A 23,048-nucleotide genomic window follows, 5' to 3' on the forward strand; every position below is an offset into this window, starting at 1 on the left:
CTGTGGTGTGTCACAGCTACCCAAACCTTCATGGTATCTGAATTTCCTCTCAGCTGTTCCCAAAGGCAAAGCAGGAGATGAAGTAAGGAATAAGGATCCCCATGTAGCCTCCTGCACCTGAGTACCATGGCACAGTATGGCCCAGGGGCACTACTTACTTCAAACAAAGAATCATGCCTCAGTCCAGACAGACTCATTTGTCCCAGCATCAAGCCAGGAGAAATCTTCCACTTTGTCCTGGCATTCCAGCAAATGCTCTGGCAGAGGAGGTAGTAGCCTTAGAAAGCAAAAGCAGGATTCCCCTCTGTGCCTCATAAGTGCAGTCTTAGAGCCAGAAGCTGCCTGATTTGTCATGCTGCTGTTAGAGAAGATATGGAGGCTCCAGTGCCCTGAAGCCCAGCTTCCCAGGTGTGTGCCAGAGCCTGGATGTTCTGGGACCTAGACAGTTTGTCTGAGTCAGCCCAAGAGAAATGCCATCATCTTTTCCACTTTGCAGGTCCTGCATGTGTTAGCAGGAAAAGAAGTTAATCCTAAAAGGAGCACTAACCCTGACATTGGGCAGTCTGCTGTTATTGCACGCAGAGATTTTCCACAGAGAAGCATGAAATGGTGAGTGGGAGTTGGGTCTTTGGATGGGAGCAGCAGGGAGAGGTCAGAAAGGAGGAGAGGTGAGGCACTGGACCACCTATCTATTGGTTGGAAAGCTCCTTGGGGGTGTTTAACCTCCCGTTCTCTGCCCCAACCACAGCAATCAAATTCACTCCTTCATTAGCTCTGCCTTTCCTTACCGTGCAAGAGATGGTTTCAAATACCTGCTTGGATTTTAGCATCTGCCCTCAGCCTTTCTGTCCTAGAGGTATTGTTGGGTCTTAGGGCACTTGGAGGAAAGAGGAGGCTGGTGCCCTAGATTATGAAGCAGACCTCTGCGAGGTCATTCTTGTGAGTGGGTGTCAAGAGGATGCTGTTGCATTATTGCATCCAGCTTAGGATATGTTGAATATTATCCCAAATATTATCCTTTGTGTGGTTGGTTATCCCCTGAGCATGTTCTGTGTTCTGGAGCTCTTTAGGAAGAGAACATTTTCTCACTGCCCTGTGCTTCTCATGCAGTTGTTGGTGAATTGTTGAAAGATGTTGTTTGTCATGGTTTTGTTCATTGCCTCAGATGAATCAGCATGCCAGTGGGCAGGAAGGACATGAATATGAATCATCCCCTCCAAGACCTTCAGATGTAAGCCATGTTTAACTTGTTCTGACCAAAGCACACATGCTGCTGGGTTGCAGGACTGACTCTAAGGGCAGCCTTAGACTAATGGAAACCTCAAGGTAATCTCTTCCCCACTGTGCCTGTGTCTCATACGTGACTGCTGTTTCTGCTTGCACACCTGTCCATTAGATGCAATCCCAGATGAGCAGTCAGCAATGGTTTGCCGTTGTTTTAGAGTACACAAGCAATAGAGCTGCAGTCCTCATGGGAAAGATTTGAGGAACAAGGAGGGATGGACCTGAGCTATGGGCAAATGTGATATCTCTATCAAAGTAATTCTAAACATTTCCAAAGGGAGGTAGGAATGTGGCCAGCGAGCTTCTGCCACAGTGGGAGTTCTTGCACATTGTTTTCTCTGCAGTACTCACATGGTCTCTGAGTGCTTTGTGAGAACCAATCACAGAAATTATATTTTGCCGCTATGACTTTTGTATGACCATGATGCAGGGGACAAGAAGTATCTATGTAAATGAAGATCAAGACAAATACAAAAAACTGAACACAGACACAACCAAAGGCCACAGGAACAAAGAAGCCTAGGAGAAAGTAATCTGTGGTGGAATATTTTTATGAAAACCATCTGGCCTCTTACTGAAAGAATGGCACCAAATTATAGCTGGAGGCAGAAATAAGAGACACTACCCTTTTCCTAAATGAATGAATTTTAGTAAAGAGCATCTAAATCCGTGCAGTGATACTGATGGAAGAAATGAGGTGCCAGAGAGTTGGTTGCAGTCTCCAATGCTCAGGTAAGTGATCTTGCAACAGGCTGCAAAAAGCATGAATGCGTTCTTTTCATTAGGCAGACAGGCTGCAGGACACCCTTCCCCTCCAGCACCGTGAGCCTTCCCGACTTGTGGTGTGCTGTGACTGCTCTGGAGCTCCCTGCAGGCAGCAGCAGGGAGCACAGTGGGTGACAAAGGCAGGATCCTTGCCCAGGAGGGACAGCCCTTCCCACAGGGTGCTGGCCACAGGCTCTGCAGACCTACTCTGCAGTGCAACAGCTGATGTGGGCACTGCCCCAACCCAAATTAAATAACAGCTCAAATCGTCATAAACAGATTTTTGTTTATTGGATCATGAATGTACACGCATGCAGCACTATCCGTCTGCAAAGCCAGGTCTTGGAGGGACACATGCTGTGGGAGAGTCAGGGGAGCTGTGCTGGTGAGAAAACCAAGAGTGGCTGTTTGATGCAGCCACTGCACTCAATGATCCTGTGTTGTGGTGTAGAGCATCCGTGCAAGAGGCTGCAGTGTCAGCCAGAGCCTCCTGTGGTGTGGTGGAGTTCTGGGAGGCTTCAGAGGTCTCTGCTTTGTGCCTTGTGTTTGGACTGCCTTCCTGAAGGCCTGGTAAAGGTGGGCCAGTGCTCTTGCTGTTGGTTTTAGTAAAGAACATGTAAAAGAATAGCCAGTTTCAGGACACAGGAGAGTGGTTCAGTGCTTTTCAGCGGGGGACAGCACAGAGCTGGTAGGCAGGAGGTACATTGCCTGCCCCACTCAGAGTTGGGGTAATGTTGAGCTCCTGGGGGTTGACAACAGACTTCAAAGTAAAGTTCTGCAAGATGGTGGCTATGAGTAAGAATATCTCCATTCGTGCCAGGCCCTCTCCTGGGCATATTCGTTTTCCTGAAAGTGAAAGCAGCAAATAGAACTCAATGGGAGTTTCTGAGTAGACCTGAGTTTGTGCTAAGCAGCTGTGTCACACAGCTTTGTTTACTACACACAACCATAGCAGTGAGGCAACTGTCAGAGTTACCAAGGACATTTTCAAGAGAAGAATTTGTTTGCAAAAGACCCCTGACAGTTTGGATGGGTGTGTGAAGGAAGAACAGCAGGGAAAGACAGGGTGATCACCAGAGGAGGAGGCTGACAGAGAGAGGAAAAAAGCAAACCTATGCCTTACCTGCTGAGAAGGGCATGAAGAATTTGCTCTTCTTAAAGCTGCCATTCTTATTCAAGAAATGTTCAGGATTGAACTCATGTGGGTTCGGAAACTCTTTACTGTCATGGAGGACAGAAGTGAGGACAGGGAAAATTGTGGTGCCCTGGAGTAACACAAGAAGAGCAGAACATGAAAGGCTGGCAAATGAGGTCACTCAATCTGACTGCCTGCCAAGTTGAGACTGTGCTTCCCTGTATAACCCTACATGTGCCTTTGGTTTCCCTTTGGAGACCCTTCTTTAGAGGAGGGAGATTTAGGGAGACCCTACTGAATGTCACAGCAGTTGTTGGCTGCTCTTCCTGAATTCTCCCTGTCATCTCCAAAACATTCATTCTGGCCTTGCTCTGGTCATCAGGGGATACCCCACCTAATTCTTCGCTTTCTTGGTGTTTCACAATAATTACTTTGTAGATGCACCATGTCCCTTCTTTTCTGTGAGTCCAAAATACCAAAAGCACACAAGGTTGTGGAAAAGAAGTTCCTGTGGAATTCCCCTGTCCTCACAAATTTGTCCTGCCACAATCCTCTACCTTCCCACTTCCTGGCCAGCCATTGACAGCGGCTGGAGTATTCAGCAGCGATGATACAAGAGTTCTCTGCTGATGGCTAAGCAGTTCTCTGGGTCCTGCCTGATGATTTTGCACAGAGAGCTGGAAATCACTCCACCAGCAGCCCATGTACTGCTGTTTCCCAGCTGCCCACATTCACCCAGAAGAGCAACAAGCACTGCTGCAGTGGTCCAGGCCAAGCCAGGGCTGCTCTGGCCCACTAGCCTGTCTCTGGCAGTGGCCAGCAGAGACTGCCTCAGGAAGTGTGCTAGAACAGAGCCAACAGGTTTGGCTTGTTCCATTTAATGCAAACATCACCTACAGCATTTTGTGGCTCAGTCTTTCTGTGCTCAATAACCAGCAACTGACTTTGCTCCCAAGCATGTGCCCAGGCTATCCTGGGTGGTGGTGAGCTGCTCCTCGACTTTGGTGTCTTTTGTGTGCAGAATCACTGCTCTAGTTTGTGAACCTAATGTGCTTCTGCAAATATGTAAAGCTTCAGAGCAAGGGAACAAAAGTGTTGATCAGAGCTACTGTTTTAGTGTTGGCCCACGGAGCATCAAGAAGGGAGTGCAAGTCAGCTCCAGCTGCCTGAGGATAAAACCCTCAGAAAGGACTGGGTGAAAACAAAATCACGCCACAACAGTTCTAACTTGTGGCTTGTAACTGACAGCCTAAGAACTGCTGAACTGGAGGGAGCTCACCTTAGGAATGACGTAGTCTCTGAAGCTGGTGTCTTTGGTCACAGTGTGAGGGAGAGCCAGGGGGACAAGAGAGATGAAGCGCTGGATTTCATGGACCACAGCATCTGTGTAGGGCATCTGGGTCCGGTCAGCCACACAGGGTTTTCTTGATCGTCCTACTACCTGGTCAATCTCTTCTTGAATTTTCTCTGTCATGAGAGGCACAAATCATGAAATGGGTAAATAAAACCAAACCCATCTAAATAGGTTGCTGTAAACTAGTAACAAATCTCAGATGGCAGGAGCATTAAGTTGGTTTTGATGTTGACTGGAACACAGCTAACACTTTGCCCATGCAAAGAAACTTGCATTGATTTGGCTAAATAAAGATGTGGACACAGTCAGGTCTCAGAGAGAGAAAGAGAGAGAGATATGAAGGGAAAATCTGGGACGAGGATGTGGTGTTAGTCATGTGCCCAGCCCAGGGGAACAGCTAGAGAGGAAGAGGTCACAAACTGGTACCTTGTATCTTTGGATATTTGAGAAGAAGCAGGAGCCCATATCGTACAGTGATGCTTGTTGTCTCAGTTCCAGCGAGGAACAAGTCGAAAGCACTTGTTATCAGGTTCTTCATGTGGAAACTGGAATTGGGACGATCTTTCTCCTAAGGAAAAGGCTTTGTTTTTGCTCTGGCTGAGATGAGAGAAAGTGGCCCTTTCACGTGTCATCTCAGACCTTCCTTTACTCCTAGAGCTGTGGCATTTCTCTGCTAAGGGGCCCCAGCCATCTGGGGCATTGCAATGCAGCCTTGAGCAGTAAACTCAATACCAACCTCCTTTTAGGCTGTGCACTGAATGGCACTCTACTGCTTGTCTGCTGTGTCTAATGCTTTCCAGTGAAAGAATTGCAAGACCAGACTGAAAAAGTCCCTGTGTTTTGGTGAAAGCAGAGGGAGCTCTCGCTCTCCAAACAGTAGTGGTGGCTGGTGAGCACGCAGACCCAGAGCTATAAGCTCTAACACAGGCAGTATCTGGGGTATTGTTGCTGTTTTTCCATTGCACAGCTGACTGGGAAGGGGTCGTCCCCATGTCTGTGTTACTTATGAGAGGGAAAGACTCAGCATAGGTGTGTTTGGGGACAAGCTGGGGCCATCTTCTCCTTACCTCCTGCATTTTGCTGAGGAAACAGTCGATGAAGTCCTGAGGGGAGTTGGGATCTAGGGAGGCTTGGTGCAACTTCACCTCCTCTGCTACAAAGGCTTTTAGAGCATCAAATTCTCCAAATATATTGTTGTGTGGGCCAGGCAGGTAATCCATGATATTTGAGAACATCTGGTAGAGCTGGAAGGAAAGAAACAGGAAGGTCCCTAGTATGACATTTGCCCCATCCTTTGATACTAACCAAATGCCCAGAAAAGCCACAACCCTGTCAACTGAGCCAAGCAGAAGGACTATGAGGCTGAGCAGTCTGGCAGGACTTGCATAGTAGTAGTAGTAGTAGCAGTAACCTTAGAAGTGGAGAAGAAAGTTGTCCAGGGCTATTGGGAACTATTGTACTTAGCTGGCAAAGCCAATTCCAGCTTTGGCGAGGGAGTTTGTTGCTCTTGAATGAAATGCCTTCAGTGCAGTAGAGCATTGATGGGGTCCTACTTAGAAGACTGAAATGGAACTTCATTGGGAAGGAGGCCTCCTGCTTCCCTGGGAGAATGTTGCCACTGTGAAATGCCTACTGAACCTACCTGTCCCCAGCGGGAGTTGATCATCTCAAAGATATTGTTCACGTTGTTCATCAGAGCCAGGAACTTCTTGTCTTTATAATCATATCGTTTCCCAAAGACAATGGAGCATATGACATTGGAGACAGAACAGCTCAGCATGAAGGTTGGGTCAAAAGCTCTTCCTGTGATTTCAGAAACATTACAGACTATTAAAAAAACCCCCATGAAATGTTGTATGTGTACTTATGGCTACTGTGGGTAATCTGATCTCCAGCTGTTAGTGGAAATATCAGATCAGTCTCTGAGTGACACAGAAGGGTCCTCCAAACAGAACAGGACATGATCACAAAATTATTTCAGCTTCATAATGAGGGGTGGCTGGTGCATGGACCAAATCCGTAGGAACTTCATTCCATGCTAAAGAAGTGAGCTCCCTTAATAGAGCCTATTTTTTCAAACATAAGATATATTAAAAATGGACTGTACCCTTTGTTTTGTTGATCTCTTCCAGCAAGTAGTCAGATTCCTCCTGTATCCTCTCTTCAATGCTCCTCTTCCCCATTCCAAAGTTCCGCAGAGTGGTGAGAGAAAACCGCCGGACTTCTAACCATAGTTCATTGTTGCTAAAAACAATCCCTGCAGAAGAAGAAAGAAGAGGAAAGACATGTCCTGGGCATGCTGGCTGTGAGATGAACAGTGGCTCATGGTGACAGTGAATCCTGTCCATGGAGAGCACTGACATGGCAGCGTCACAGCGTACTGTTGTTCTGTGGTCCAACTGCCTGCTTTTGGCCTTCTCCACTACATGCCCAACATCCTTGTGAATAATTCACACTCACCCATACACAATTTCCCTTGCTGCAGCTGCTGGCTGCTGCCCCTTGCCATTTCCCTGCCCATCTTTGAGAGCAATCTGGCTCCCCTTCTCTGCCACCTCCCACCCTCTGAGTTGCAGTAGCCTTCTCTGGCTTCCCCTCTCCAGGTGGATTGCACCCACCCCATGCAGTTTTCCCTCACGCAAGGTACGCTCCAGCTCTAATCTGGATCACATCCACAATCCCTTCCCTTCTCCTTCAGAAGGAGCTCAGTCAGCAAACATACCTAATCCATTGTTAGCCCTGTCTCCAATTGGCATGTGTCCCCTGGCAGCAAACTCATCTGCGCGATCGACCAAGGCTTCTTTCACCACATCGTATCCATGCAGCACCACCACTGGGTCAGAGCCCAGGTGCACTGTGAACACAGGTCCATACTCTTCACTGAGCTGTAAAAATGCAAGAGAGAACATGGCCATGGAGCAAATAGTGAGGAAGAGTGGGAAAGTCTCCTTGCTGCTGCCTCCCACAGCAGGCAGTTAGCCTCACACATTGGTAACATCAAGATTTGGGTCTCATGATAAATGTGGCTGTGCAGATGGGTCCCACTTATCAGGTCCTAAACAACATGGCAACAGCAGTGAGGGGAAGCAGCTGCAGTCCCCATGACTTTTCTGCTCCTCTGGAATTGCAAGTCATTGAGCCATAGCCACAGGCTGACCCCACACACAAGTCCCACAGATTTCTCACCCAAAGCAGAACAACAGAAGTGGCCTTACCTTCTGGAGGGTTTTGGCCAAGTTACTTGGTTTCACCTGCAGCAAGTTGCCTAGAATGGGAAGGGGAGCTGGTCCTGGAGGCATCTTCCCCTTCCCAGACCTTCCTTTCCATGCTGCAAAGGAGAGCAGGCAGGCAATGCAAACCAGGAGGACAATAGTGGCTCCTCCCAGGAGCTCCATTTTCGTCTGTGGCTCAGGAGGGAGTGACTCTGGCTGTCAGAATCTGAGTTTATATCCCAAAGGTCTGTGTTAGTTTAAGAGCAGGTTTTGAGTCACATGGCTGTCAGTCAATATTTACTAGTCAATCATTTGTTAGATTGCCCTGTGTTGTGAAACTAAGACTTTTATTGGTATTAATTATTCATTGAAGTCACACCTTATCTCAAACAACTGCAGAAGCCAACAGAGATTAGGAAATCTGTACTGTGCTCACAAAATTTGTTTTCTTTTTCTTTTATCTAGACTTAATTGTTAAAGAAATCATGGTAGGGGGACAGTGTCCTTCTGAGGCACTCACAGATATTCACTGTCACAAGAACATCTTCCAAGTACTTCAGTGACATTTGGGTTTTCTGCTCTTCTGTATTGATTGTGCAAGCCCTCAGTGCTGTGAGCCATCCTTCATTGTTCCTGAAATCTTCCTGATGTTATTAGTAAACTTCATACTGCATGTTATTTGCTAAAGGACAAGCCATTGTGTTTTCCTCAGCAATTGCACAGCAATAACCCCAGTCCCTCTCCCTAGGGGTGTCTGGCCTCACAAGAGAGGAGAGTATAAAATATCTATCCAGCAAGGCTAGAAAGGTCTCCAGACATGACAACTGACAAGAAGGGACTTGCTGGGTGAGACTAAATGAAGATGTAAGAAAAGAGGACAAAACCTTGAGACTCTGACCTCCTCAAGGGCTCCTAGAGGAAAAAAAGAGAAAAGTACAGAGAAGAGAGAAACCCAGAACTTGAAAGAGTCTCTGGGAAATGGCTTCCCAAGCTAGGACAGAGATGTACTTGTCCAAGGCCGGTATAGGCCATTGCAATCTGGCAACTTGTCCTTGCACTTACCAAAGCAGCTCACCCAACCTACAGCTGGAAGCTGGCACACACAGGTTCTTGTTTTCTTGATGTCTGACTCCACTATGAGGAACTAGTGCTCTGGAAGTTCCCTAGGTGCTCTGGGAGGCAGCAGAGCGTGTCGGCTGTGTTGCAAGGGCTTAAAAAAGAGCTGGAGGCTTCCTGCCCAAGACTGCCCAGGGCCTGCGTACCAGTGGGGTCCCAAGAGCAATGGCAGGGGCTGGTAGAAAACCCTTGTTGCTGTGCTCATCTTGTTCAGTCTGACCTTAACCCTCTGTCTCTCCTGAACTGTGACACATTTGCAGGCAAAACTGATTAGAAGGTTTTGCAAGGATAGGGGATGTGGGACTTGGTGGGAATTAGCAAGAGGCCTGGCTGAACTGAGTGCTTCGTTGGGGCATACTGTTTACTGCACAGCAGTGTGTTAAGGTGAGTTTCCCTTCCACTCAGAGGAGCTAGTGAAGATCTCCATCCCTTACAAAAGTTTTTGTACCTTCGCTACAGAAGGGAGTTCTAAGTCATCCTTGTTCTCTTGGATGGGTGCAACAATTTTCTAGTTGTTCATTTTAAATCTTATTTTACTTCTTCGAGAGCCATACTCAATGCTTTGGTGGAAAAACCAAACTGCCAACAACTTTTGGCTAGTTGCTGGTCTGCTGGGCAGAATTCCTGCATCAGCTCAGATGCTGCCAGGGCAGTTTATGGAAGTTCATGTAGGTTCATGGACTTTCATCTAATGAATGTAAAGTTTATGAGAGTTTGCACTTTGACATGAGGTAGCTGCCAGCTAGCAGCGTTCATGACCTTACCACCTTGTCTACAAAGTTCCCTGTTGCCCATGGCACTCATTGATCAGACTAGTGGTCCACAGAGAGTTTTTCTTCACCTACCTTCATCCTCTGCATGTCCTTCCTGTCTGTGGTGGTCTTGGCTGCTGTCTAAACTGGTGATTACAACTGGGTCACTGGAATGCATGAGAATGATCAAATGGGTGAGGAAAAGATTTCTGAGGAAGAGAGACTTGCTTGTTTCATTTCAGCTAGGCTGCTTTCCACTTTCCATTTTCCATAACAACTTCTTTCAAACAAAGCATTTAATTTCCCTGAAGTTCAGGCTCATCTGAAGAGCCTTCCATCCCTACATGATCAAACACAGCTATTTGGTGTCTGTGTAGGAACTAGGAAAGGGCAGTTACCTGAAACTGTTCTCAGCACAGGTACTCCTTGGCAGATCTACAGCACTTCTGGGGTTCTTTCGTGTAGAATTATTCTTCAAGTCCATGTAGACATTCTTTTTTATTATCAGAAGTAAAGTATTGATGGGTTAATGTATAATAAAAGTACTTCCCTTTAGCTCCAAAGTACTTTACTGATTTTTACCCAGCTATCAGCAGGTAATGCAGTCAAAAGAAGCATTTGGCTGTCATACAGTGATGATGTGATTGGGGCATACACAGTTCATACAGGCTTTTAAAGAGATGAAGCCTCCCTCCTTGCTGAAGTCCAAGTGTTTTCCCTGGTGTCTCTACTCTGTTGCTGCCTGGTGCCCTGGCAGGCACTGTGGGGAGCACAGTTGGTTCATGAGGGCTGCTCAAGCCTCAGCTACGCAGGCAAGCTGCCAAGATCCATTGCCTCCATCGCCTGTTGTGCACAGCTGCTGACAAAGTCTTACACTTTGTGGAGCAGCCATCCTGGCTGGTGCATGAAATTAGCAGAGGTAGGCACAGTGACCTTCTTGACCAGCTGGGATCATGGCATCTTGCACAGGTGTGCAGCAAAGATGGGCTGTGGGCTGAGGTGGAAGGGCACAGGAAATGCCTCCCTCAGACTCAGCTGCTGCCCACCCACCATGCCTGTGGTGAGGGCTGGCTGGGGCCAGGGTACTGATGCTGTACGGTGCTGTGCAGACATCAGGAGCTGGAGGATCTGCTAAAAGGCAGAACTGTAAAGACATTCACAGTTTCATGGCATGAATGCAGAAACATGCATGGAAAGATGGACTAGGAGGCATTCGCTTGGTGTGGCTGCCTGATGTGTGGCTGGGGAGGAGACTCTCCATGACACCTTGCACTTACAGGCAGGCAATGGCTGCTGGCAGACAGTTTTCTCTGGGATCACAGAAGCTCCCCTTGCCTGTGTTTCAAGCCCATCTCAGGGGCCCACCTGCCACTTTTTGGGGGTAGGGATCCCAGAGAGCATCCTGCCACTTAGCAGCCAGGTCTGAACCAGTCCTGCAACCATCCCCACACAAACACACTGCAAACAGGGCTGTAAGTCCACAATCAAGAGTGTTTATGGCGAATCACCACTGTTAGGTGTGCAAGGCCTTCTGAGCTCCATGATTTCTCACAGATTTTATGTGGAGGGCTCTTTCTGTGCTTTTGTGTCAGCAGCCTGTGTCCGGCATTTGAACATGTATAATCTTTAAAAGAATAAAAGAGCATTGTCACTGTTTCTTGCACTCATGCCATGTATTGAGCAATTAGAGCAGCAATAGGGTGCATGGGGAGAAGCAACCAGATTTCCTATGTGTTCCAGCTGTGGGAGGAACTCAGGGTAGAAAAGAAGCTTTGAAGACCCTCCTGGGGCTCTACAGTATGAATACCGACCCGTCTCTTGACATTAGTTCAACTCTTGCCCTTTGTTTTTCTTCAAAGAGCACCAGCAGACTCTGCTGAATTCAGGTGAGGGCAATGGAAGGTGTTAAACTCTTGGGCTGTGTCCACCTGGGCACTTCAGGAATTTCTGGTCCCAGCTGGCTTCACAATTTAAAAGGACTAGGCTAAGAGCCTAGCAAGAGAGCAGGATGGTTGTTGTAGGGTGGTCTTGGGCTGCATCAGGAGCTATGCTCTTCTGGGTGTTTCTTGGCCCCCTGACTTTGGTTCTGGGGGCTCCTATCAGTGTTTTTTCTGATCCTACCCTGCTGACTTGTGGCCAGAAAAGCTTACAACTCACCTTACCACAAGGCTGGGAAGGGAATGTTTCATTTGTGCTGACTACATGGGGTGAGGCAATATCAAGAGGCATTTTTAGCCATATCTTTGCCCAGATGCAGAGCTGCATGGAAGGAGAGGAAAGGAACAGATTTTGATGTGCAGTGCTGTTGTACTTTACTGAAGTTCTGTGCATCTTGCATAATCTGGGGGATGTTTATATGACACAGCAGTCAAGGACTTGGTGAAGTGCTGTGCCTGGATCTAGATGTCTTGGCTGCTGGATACTCTCACTGCTGTTCCAGACCCTAATATTGTCTAGGTCCCTATTTCCTACAGAAAGGTAGGATTGTAGTGGGTCTAATCTGCAATGTGGGACTCTGAAGCCCCTGCTGCTGTGTCCTCTTTCCCTAGATACTGAATGGAAGGCACATGCTCTGCAGAGTGACTCTGGCTGTGGGCTCTTGGTATCTGGGACTCCAGAAGGCTCCAGAAAAATACCAGTCTCTTATGCAGGCTGTTATGTCTTTGAGTGGGTGAGTGGCTTTAGGGATTCTGCTGGGACTGTAACTACTACTGCTCTGGCTGTCCTGACTGGTGTGGCTTTTCCCTAGGATCACAATTACTTTATATTGGCTGGGCTTGAAGGAATAGATGCTGCTGGGCAAAAGGTTCTTCATGAAGAGACTGCTCAGGTGCCCTGTTGACCTTCCTGGTAAGATACAAGCACCTGTCAGAATCTTCTGGTGATCAGTACCATTCCTTTCAGATGCTGCTCCTAGTCAGTTTGGGGGCTAGGAAAGTGGACTTACTGCTGTGCAGAAATTTCCATGAAAAAAGGTTTGGACATAGGGGCCACCAAATTGCTAAGGACTTGTGCCTCTCTGCAGGGTCAGCAGGTGAATATGTACATCATGTCTCCCAGCCATATTCTGGCTACATGAGTTCAGCAAGTTTAGTGAATTAACTGGAGACTAGGTACAATGGTTTTCTTAATTACCATGAGTCAATCTAGAATGCCTTATCTTGACAGATCCAATGTAGGTCCAGTTTCCTGTACATGGCCTCAGGGGAAGTCTCTGCTCCATGGAAATGCAGGTCCCTCCTGAGCAGGCTTCCATGCCAGATCCAGGCTGTGCGGCTGACCCTCACCTAACTCTCACTTCCCTTGATTTGTATGCAGAATCACCAGGACACCTTCAGCCTGTGTCCTTCATGTCTTTGTCCCCCTGCTCTTGTGCTTTATCTGCAAAGACCTGCTGGTTTTTCCAGCCCTGGATGCTCCAAGCACCAGTGTCTGTCTGGCTGTTCCCAGCCAGGACCGGCTGCCGTGTGCCTCCCTGCCCATCAGCCAGGGAGACTGTGAAGCACGAGGCTGCTGCTATGACCCCAGAGACAGGGTGAAACCTTGCTACTTTGGTAACACAGGTAAGCCTGAGCACCTGTTCTCTCTCCCTCCTGAGCTCCTGCAAAACAGGATTTCTGATTTTACTGGCAGGGCAAGCCAGTGGTGTGTACCACTCCTGCAGGTGGCTCAGGGCCATGTTTTTGGCTGCCAGGAATATCATGTCCCAGTCAAGTGTCCAGCATTTTCCACTCTATTGCAACACACCTGGTTTTATGCCCAGGATTGGTGTTGTTGTTGGAACTGGCTGCACTTGTCTTGCCATACTTAGCACTTGTTTTGTGGGTTAAAGGCAGGACATCTTGCAGGACTTGCTGGTCTTGTCTTGGTTGTGATTTTAGAGCATCCTTCCCATCTCTCTTATCTCTGAGGCTGATTCCATCTTTTTCTCCAGTGACAGCTCATTGCACATCAGATGGCCAGTTTTCCATTGCTGTTTCTCGAGATGTCACCCTGCCACCTGTTGCCCTGGGCTCAGTGCAACTGGCCAGTGGACACAGTACTGGCTGTGTCCCTGTCCTAACAAACAATGCCTTTGTTGTGTACCAGTTTCCACTCTCTGCCTGTGGCACTACTTTTCAGGTAAGAGCTGCAGCTGTTGCTAGGCTGGAAGAGCTGGAACAGCCTGACATGGCTTTGGCTGCTCAGTGGACATCCTACAGACTTGCACACGCCAAATGCTGTTCTCCAGCCTCATACTGTTCCAACCTGACTTTACCACAGTGATGGTTCCTGTCTGTCATTCCAGATGAATGCAGACCAGGCCATATATGAGAATGAGTCGGTGGCAAGCAGGGATGTGAAGACTGGGAGCCTTGGCTCTGTCACTAGGGATAGCACTTTCAGGTATTACCCTGGGGCTGATGTTGCTGGGTGTCCCTGGGTTCAATGTCACTAGAGAAATTCCTGCTTGTCACAACCTCTGATTTCACATGAGGGCCCTGGAGTAGGTTAAAGACCAGTGTATCTCTAATTAGTAAGAATAAAGCTGGAATTGATCAGTAACAATCTGCAGATTCTCTAAACACTAAAGAGAATTTCAAGTATTTGTTGAAAGGAAGTGACAGAAGAAAGGGGATATAAGTAATTAAAGCAGATGATAGGTTGCCATATTAGAGAAAGGGGATATCAGAGTGGCTTTTCTTATTTGCCTGATTTGGAGATTTCCTTTCCCACCAGGCTGTATGTCCGATGTACTTATTCCATCAGTGGGAGCTCTGTTCCCTTGAGTGTTCAGGTCTTTGCATTGCCACCACTCCCTGCTCTGTCCCAGCCAGGTCCTCTGTCTTTGGAGCTGCGTGTTGCCTCAGGTAGGAGAGGTTTGCAGGACCTGCTCAAGGCTCTCGGAGCAGGGCTCTGGTCTCTGATGTCTAACAGTGGAGTATTGATGGGTTAACCCAGCACTGCTTCCCTGCCATGGTGGGAACTTACTGATATGGCTCTAAAGGATGCCTATTCCTGCTCCTTGCTGCTCTTAAATGGCTCTTGGGTTTCTTCTGTCCCAGATGGAAGCTATACTTCCTACTATATGGACAGTGACTATCCTGTTGTGAAGGCTCTGACAGACCCTGTTTATGCAGAGGTCAAGATCCTTCAGAGGACAGACCCAGACCTGATTTAGTTCTGCACCACTGCTGGGCCAAGCACCAACCCCCAGCAACAGCAGCAGTGGCCAATTTTGGTGGATGGGTAAGTGACTTGTAAAAACTTTGGGTCGATGGAATAACTGGTTCTTTTTCATTGATTACCTTTCCAGACACGGCTGATGCCTCCAAGTTTCACCTCAGGACTACTGTTGCCCTCTCATTACCAGGGTTTCACTCTCTACACATTCACCTCTGTGGACTCCACTTCCCATGAGAAACTCTCTGGGCTGGTAAGATCCTGTCCTGCCTGCCTAGTTTCATACTGAAGTAAAATGTGTGAGCAATAAGAACCACTTCATGACTATGAGTCTCTTGGCCTCCTTGGGGGAATGGGGCCAAGACTAGGAAGATCCCCTGCTGAAATAGAAGGGGAGAGGTTAATGCCAAAAACCTCATTCCCTGAAGTGAATGTGATAGAAGTAAGAGACATCACTTTTGGAGTGTGACAGAAAATGTGACTACTAGAAGGATAGTAGTGTACCTAAGCAAGTGCTAGTTTGTCTGGTGAATTAGCTTAGGATGTGTGCTCTAGCTACACTAATCAATATTCTCTAAACTACATTTCTTGCCCAAAATTACTTGGAAATAAACTTTGAGTACATTTTTAAGCATCTGGGCTCTGAATCTCATTGAGCCCCTCCAATTAAGTCACATGAAATTCACCCTGCCATCTACTGTTTGCTTAGCTCTCCTGGCATCGACTAATACTCAAAATTGGTCTCAGCTGTACTTAACAAGGTTCCCAGTGAAGTGGTGCCCGGGCAGCAGTATTGCAGGTGTCAGGGAGAAGCGCTGTAATGCCGGATTGGCCCGAGCTTGAAAGTGTATGGTGTAAAGGTTTCAAAGCTGCCTCGGAGCGGACAGCAGAGGGCTCCAAGGCTACGGGCTGGGTGTGAAACAAGTGGAACAGACCTTCATGCTTTCCCCCTTAAGGACCAGGCCCATGGTATGGAGCTACCTCTCCTCTTAGCAGCCCATATGGTGCTGTCGCTTTGAATTTGTCCCTAAAACAGTGTTGAAAGAGATATTCTTGCTGACTGCTGAATGGCACTTGCAGAACACCAAAACTTTATCTTCATTCTGCTGTTTCTCAACCCCAAGTGAGTAGGCATGGGACAGGCTAGAACTTGGGAGGCAGCAGAGCTGACTCAAAGTGCCAAAGGATTGTTCCATGCTGCATGATTTTATGCTCAGCAGTGTAAACTTTGGGGGATTTCATCTTCCAGCATAGCTGATGCCCCAACTGCCTGGGCACTCACCTGCCTGTAGGAGGAGAGCAGGTGACTTGCTTTTACATCACTTGTGCTTTAGGTCTTTTCTTCCCTCTCCTCCTCTCCTTCACTTCTTTAACTGTCTTCTCTCTCCAGCTACAGGTTTTCTTGCTTTTGCTCTTCCTATTCTTTTTCTGCCCTGCCGGGACAGAGTATGGGGAGTGAGTATGCAGCTGTGTGGGCGCTTAGCTGCTGGCTGGGGTCAGTGCAGCACACTAGGATATCACCAGGCCCCAGACAGTGCCTGAGGGATTTCAGGCTGTGTTCCATTTCTCTCTAGGTGTACCTGCACTGCAGTGCTTCCGTGTGCCATCAGTTTGTAAAGGAGTCCTGCATCCCCTCTTGTCCTTCCAGAGTCAGTAGGTGCCCTGGCCTTCTGCTCCCTCGCCAAGGGGCAGCAAGGGCCTAGTCTCCAAGCTGGGGAGGAGGAGTCATGTAGCCCATGGAGTAATTCCCTTAAGGCATGGACAGCTTGAGAAAGCATTTCCTGCTCCTTTCCACTGACTAAGGGCTCTTCTTATGCCAAAAAGTCAGAGGTCTTCATGGCCTCTTAGCTCTATGTGGGCTCACATGGAAACTGTGCCTTCAGCACTTTCCATGTGTTGGGAAGCTGACCTGGACAAAGTTTGCTGACCTTCAGAACTCTACCTCTTCTTACCTATAACCTTCATGTTGCTCTGTAGGGGGTAAAAGGGGTGCTGAGCCTCCTTTGCAGGAAGGTCCTTCCCATGTCTCCAGCAAAGGCCCTGTGATTTTCCTCCAGCATGAGCTAAGACAGGACGCAGCCAAGGATGGCCTTGGTAAGAGTGGTAGCAGGGCAGGGAAAGGGGCCTAGTCTAAAGCTTTTCTGCAGAAAAGCTGAGTCCCTCAGGCATCCCTGTGCTCACTGGGAGCATTCATTGGGGTGTCTCTCCCCACAGGAGCAGCTGTGCATGCTGCAGCCCCTGGGCTCTGGGATTTGCTGCTGTGGCAACTGGGACAGCTCTGTGTGTGGTGCTCGTGGTTTCTGTGCTCTGCCAAAGGAAGGTGTCAGCCATGCTTGAAATCAATAGATTGCAATAAAGTGACTGTCAAACCAATTTGTTTGGTGGGACCCCTTCCCCTGGAGACCCTACCTGTAAGAATTTATTTGCAAGGCAAAAACTACCCCAGTGGCTGTGCAACCTTTCCAAATGCTCTGAATTCATCTCACTCTGGAATTCTTCTGTGTTTGGTGTTACTTGTCTGCCATAGACAAACTGGAGACCTTGTCAAGGCCTGGGCTGCAGACTGAGGCAGGATTGCTGCTGGGAGATGTTGACATTTCTGTTAATGAATATAGTGACTTTCAAAAGTAGTGACCCAAGCTCCAAGCTCACTCAATGCAGATCCTGCAGCTGCTGCTCTGGAGATGCAGAGCAGTTATTTCGACTCTGCTGAGGAGCTGGGACTTGCCCACTTGTCCCTAAGTCACTAGGTAAGGTAGGGCTGTGCTCATGTGGTAGGACTGGAAAGCAAGGATGCCAAAGCACTACACAAATGGGCCTTGCTAATGATGCTGTGCATGAACTTGCCTTTCTTGCCCTAGAAAAAGAAAAGGGTAGGTGGCATTTTTCTGGTGAATGAGAACATGGAATCTTCATATCAACTGGAAAAAAAAATAAAAGGGCCTAGGTGGTCAGAAATTCAGGGGGAAGAAAATCTAACTTTACTTAGAGCTACTCTTAAGCTTTAATGTGACAACAGGTGGTTAGGAGTCTTCAAAGGTCTTGGATCAAGGCTAATTTGACATCGCTGTTAGCATACAAGTGTTTTTCTTAATTTTTAACTTGTTTCTTTTAGATGAGAAAAAAGCCTTGCCTTTTCGAACATCAGGGGTGGTTCAGTGTGCTGTTGTCAGTCCCAGCAGCTGGGCAGCATCCCTCTTGGCTTTCTGAAGTCCTGGCTGAAAACAGTACAGCAGAGCTCTCTGGGCAGTAGAGCTCCACCTCCTCCTTCCTGCCCAGCCTGGGGCAGCTCTGGTGCTTGCACTTACACCAAGATCTGCTTAAAGCTGATGGGGTAGTCCTTGAGGGGAAGGAAAAATACTTTTCCCTTTTTTCCTTTAAGGCTTAATTATAAATTCTTCCTGTTAAGGGCAGGAGAGAAGCCTTAATTGTATTGCTTTGGGGCCTTTAAAAGGGAGGATTAGCACTTATATGTGGAAGAAAAGAACTGATCAGTAACTTGCTTGAGGCAGTAGATGTTGTTCTTTTTAATTAGGTTCTGTTGATCCTGTGTGATTGGAGCGTGTTAATGAACGGTGGGATCTGTGTTTTACCTCCTTTCCTATTCCAAGAAACTTCAGGAGTAATGTTATGTTTTTATTTTTCCAGTAGAAATGCTTTTCCCTGCTACTGTCAGGATAACCAGTGATCTTCTTCTTGTGTGCTTTCAAAATCTAGCCAGATGAAAAGACTTTTCCGAGTTGTATGGTGGGAGGGAGAAGGAGATCATGGGCAGGAAAAAAACGTCATCTGAAGACAGGTCAAACAGCCTCTTACTTTGGAGCAGGCTTCTGGCAACTAAATGACCTTGGTACAGGTGGAGGTCTGTCTGGGAAAGCTGAGTGTCAGCTCATAATGTGCCTCATGACAAGTCTTTAGTAGCAGTCTGTAATGTTATTTAACTGGGCAGTTAGAGGAGTAATATAAACCACACCTCAGTGCACCAGGCAGGGTGCTCTGGCACTGGTCTTAACTGCGTGGGTGTGAGCCAAGACCTGAACACCTCCTGTTTGCTACTGGAACTTTCCTTTGCCCCAGTAAGGGAAACAGAAATAATTGCTTAGAGAGCTCAGATGACTGTGGGGATGCTGAAGGGGCTGTGAGAGTCAAGCCTCTGCTGCCCTTTGTTGGGTTACTGAACCATCCCAAAGTGGCAGGGAGCTCTGGGTGTGTATTCTGTGGGAATTGCAGAGTCCCCTGCAGGCACCGTGCCTTTTGGTGCAGAGCTGTGCATAGGAGGCTGGTATGATTCTTAGTGTAGGGTAGTGTAGTGAAAGTTACAGAGACAGAACTTTTCTGAAACTGAAATAAAAGTGCTGGTTCTATTCAGGTTTAGAGGGAAGGTTCACAGGAGTTTGTATTTTTTCCCCAGCTGGTTCACCATCTATTTTAGATGGAGCTGTTTGATCTCTCTCTGCTTTGTGTTTCTTTCAGTTTCCCAAACAACAGGAGGAAGCTCTCCTGTTACATATGCTTGGGCCCCAACCAACCTTTTCCCAGCTGGAAAAATCACTCCATGTATTACAGAGGATTTTTTTTTTCCAGCTGTAATTATAAGATTCCCAGTTCCCTTATGCTTTTTGTAAAGTAGGTAGAGGCTGTCTTAAGGGGAACAATAGGACATTCCTGAGTGCTTAAACAACTGCTGTTTCCCCACTATCACCCCCTCTAAAACTGGAGGAGGACTTAAGCACATTTGAGCTGTTCTGCTGGAGGTTACTGAGACCTCAGCTGAAAAAACATACAGGGAGGTGCACAGTTCCATGTAATGATCCTGCTTGGGTGACTAAGATACCCAGGCTCTTCCTGTTACCTGATTACATGCACAAACACTACACATTCACCAGACTAGCTGGGAGGATTTGGCAAGTGCACAGGGAATATCTGTGCAAGCAGAACTGTCAGATGGACGTGCACAACACAGTTTAGTTCAGAGGCCAGGCTACAGCCAACCTGCTAGACAAAGTTGCCCAAGGGAGGAGCATGGATCCCTTAATCGAAATAAGACCTCATATTTGACCCAAATATTCATCTACAGCAACAAACGGTCCCACCCATAAGCACACACTCAGCAAACTTCATCTCTCCTTCTTCTGACAAAACCATCCAGCTGATCCTGACTGTCCCATCCCAACACACATCAGGTACAATATGGTTGGTCCCACTGGAGGAAAGGTGGGAAAGTGGACAAAAGAGAACATTAGTGCTGACTGCAATGCTTAGGAGGGAGAAGAAAGACAAATAACTAGGCTATAGACAGCTCTGGCTAATTGTCATCATCCCCTTGCCCTGCTGGGGAGAAGCTCCTTATTTTAGTGACCCTAATGTTTCCATGATTTTCACATGGGTAACATCCAGTTGGGATCCTGGATCATCTGGGCACTAAGGAAGCACACACTACTGCTAGCCAGGACCAGCATATGCAATGGAAATAAGGTAAGGAGTGGTCTTCTCCAGACAGCAACAACCAGAGCTAAAGCTTCTACCACCTCCTCCCAACGCTAAGTGAAAATCTCCCAGAGTATCCTCTCACCTATACAACTGTGGTCAGGATCTCTTCAGAGTAGGAGAAGACAGCCCCAGCTTGTTCTGGTTTGTCAACCTTGTCTTCCTCATAAGATCTCTCATTCTCCTCCAAGCATGGCTCTCACTCTAGGGAGCAAAAAGAAACCACAACTTAAAAGACTAGAGGCAAGTTGCTGGCAAACTTCATCTGGTCAACACATGATGCCTTGGGATATTCCAGGGTGGTGGGAAAAGGGAAATTTCTTTATTTCAGACAGATAGGGGTCAGGGCCCACAAAAGAATTTTTAACACTGCAGTGATGCCCAGTGGCCAGTCTGTACCTGTATATGACAAGGAGACAAGATTGATGAACTCTGAGTAATACCATCTTTTTCATATTTTGCTTGGTAACATTTCTCAGCCTAGGACTCTGCTGTTCTTTCTGATCTAGTATTTAAGAGAGTGGGGTGCCCTCACTGGTGAATGCTGAGTAGCTGCCTAAGAGCACATTTTACTCTATTGTTATGCTATGCTAAAGGAGAAAATTTGTTTTGTTTCCTACCTACTCACCTGCATGCAGGGGGCCTTTACAATGAAACCCAAAAAGGCAGTTTGACTGTCTTATCCTTTCTACTAGGCCAGGTGCATTGGTATCGGCCTTTTTTAAGGTGGTAGCTTTTGTGGAACACGAATTAGGAGATCAAGCCTTTGTTTCCCTGTCACTCAGCAAGCCACAGCTATTGGCCTTACATTTGAAATGCTAATAGAGATTATCAGGAGGTCAGGGAGTCTCAGGAGGCCATCTCTAATCTTTGGTCTCTCCAGCCTGGGCTTATCTGGACCTGTGAACTAAATGGAGCTCTGAATCAAAAAAATTAATTTCTTTTTTCCAATATTGTTTTAAATTTCCTAAAGTGATGACTGGAAAACCTGGAGAACAGAACAAAAATTATCATGTCCCAGAACTAACATAACGGAGAGAAATTATTCCCATTTCAGTGAATTTCTCAAATCATTGTCATGTTCCTGACATTGTTTTGCCCTGTCCCGAGGTTCCTCCTCACTGTGTGCCGGTGCTGCTGTGCCACCAGCAGAGCCATTACTACAGGAGTTGTGGCCACCTTGAGAGCACAACCTGGCAGCTGCCCAGCCACACTTACCAGCCCCAGCAATGCCTATTGCAATAGTTCTTCTTGGGAATCTGCAAAGTTTTCAGTTCAAAACTTCAGATGAGGCCATGGCTCAGCTGAGAACTGCAACACCTGATTCAGTGCTATTGAGTTAATTGCCTGTAAGCAAGACTGTTTACTCAAGGAAATAGCAAACCTCTGTGTTTACTGCTAGGATTTATGTATGCTGTTGAAGGGTTTTGAGGCCTCAGCAGTTAGTCCCTCGTTGTGCTGGTGATGTCTTGGACAAGCAAGCACTGCTGATACCGTTACAGCAGTGTGGTACTTTCCATTATCAATATCTTTGGGAGATGCTTAGCAAATCTGATGAAAGATGCTGGTTTTGGCCCATGGTATTATAGATTTCCCTGTAAAGAATGGATGTGGAGCAGCAGTGTTCCCTTTGTGTCCCAGGATCAAAGCCATCATTTCTGTGGTGATGTCTGTGCACCTCTCAAGAACAGCATTGCGAGTATTGGGTATCTACAATCCTCGTGACCAGCTCTTAATACCATGCCAACCCCATGTTTTGGGGGTTGTGTCTTCCCTAGCCATGTCTGGGACATGGAAACCTTTCCATGCTCATAGTCTACATGGAGAGTGAACGTGGTTTGCAAAGGAGTCTTTGGACCCCTCCAAATTATGGATGGCAATCTTCATGTTTCATGGCCAGTGTTCCTCTTCAATTCAGAGGGGCTATGACTGAAGAACAAAATGATGGAGAGCTGCTCAAATGTAGGAGATCTAGGCTCCACAGGATACCTGAGAGTGTCCAGTTTTTTAAACCATGCTGCAAGCATTGAATGTTACATCTGAGAATACAATTCCCCACTGAACAGTATGATACAAATGCATCTGAGTGGACACTGCTGAGAGACCTTCAGAAGTACCAAAAAGATCAAAGTTTCAAATATTTAAATGAAAGCACAATGCCTTTTATTTCAGTGGGAGCTGGGGAGGGGTCACGTACACCAGATGATTTTGCAGCTTGGAAGAGTTACTTTGAGCAATGACTCACAGTTGTAAAGCTTCAGGAAATGTGTTAACAATTCCCAGGCTCTATGTAGTAGGCTGCATTCCTCTGAGTGTGAGAGATGGGTACATGGAAATGACAAGCTACTCTGCTCTGCAACCTGACTCAGAACTTGGCTTTGGCTCTGAGGAGGAGTCAGTCACCTACTGCAGATCCAGTCCCAGCAGGTGGGAGAGCAGCACCAGGGGAACAATGACGCTTTCAGGAGAATAAAAGACTCACCACAGCACAGCTGGGAAGAAATAGCTGAGTGTGATAAACCCTTTCTGTTCCTTTGGGGAGTGTTAAAATAAACAAAAAGGCAGAAGAGGAAAAAAGATGAAAATCTGGTGTGATGGCTGAAGAAGAGGTGGGGTAGAGTTTAATAAAATATGCAGGGACTAAAAAATGCTGATGGAAATGTTGGAAGACCCTGAAATTATTTGCAAATTTCAGTCAGATTTTCCAGCTACCTCTGGCTGATTAAAATGACAAATGGGAACACTTGTGGAGAGCATTATTAATAATTGGTTAGCTGAGA

At 47.2% G+C, this 23,048-nt stretch overlaps 1 protein-coding gene and 1 pseudogene across 1 annotated transcript; one reads left to right on the forward strand and one right to left on the reverse strand.

Moving 5' to 3' along the window:
- Positions 1-2,315: 2,315 nt before the first annotated feature.
- Positions 2,316-7,971, reverse strand: LOC134432730 (cytochrome P450 2C9-like). Its single transcript, XM_063181623.1, has 9 exons — positions 7,754-7,971; positions 7,261-7,423; positions 6,646-6,795; positions 6,181-6,341; positions 5,606-5,782; positions 4,965-5,106; positions 4,464-4,651; positions 3,173-3,314; positions 2,316-2,895 (listed from the first exon to the last, which is right to left on the reverse strand). Exons 1-9 carry the CDS (start codon positions 7,931-7,933, stop codon positions 2,714-2,716), a joined length of 1,485 nt encoding a protein of 494 aa, XP_063037693.1. The 5' UTR covers positions 7,934-7,971; the 3' UTR covers positions 2,316-2,713.
- Positions 7,972-9,284: 1,313 nt separating this feature from the next.
- LOC134432828 (zona pellucida sperm-binding protein 4-like) lies at positions 9,285-17,578 on the forward strand (annotated as a pseudogene).
- Positions 17,579-23,048: the final 5,470 nt, after the last annotated feature.

The sequence above is a fragment of the Melospiza melodia genome (genome assembly GCF_035770615.1).
Source record: "Melospiza melodia melodia isolate bMelMel2 chromosome 7 unlocalized genomic scaffold, bMelMel2.pri SUPER_7_unloc_1, whole genome shotgun sequence".
NCBI lineage: Eukaryota > Metazoa > Chordata > Aves > Passeriformes > Passerellidae > Melospiza > Melospiza melodia.

Excerpts from the sequence above, each read along its gene's own strand:
- LOC134432730 (XM_063181623.1), bottom strand. The coding sequence starts at position 7,933 with ATGGAGCTCCTGGGAGGAGCCACTATTGTCCTCCTGGTTTGCATTGCC. Across the intron at positions 5,783-6,180 it reads TCAACTCCCGCTGGGGACAG|CTCTACCAGATGTTCTCAAA; the intron begins GTAGGTTCAGTA and ends CTTTCCTTCCAG. Across the intron at positions 3,315-4,463 it reads GAGACTACGTCATTCCTAAG|GGCACCACAATTTTCCCTGT; the intron begins GTGAGCTCCCTC and ends GTGTTACTCCAG.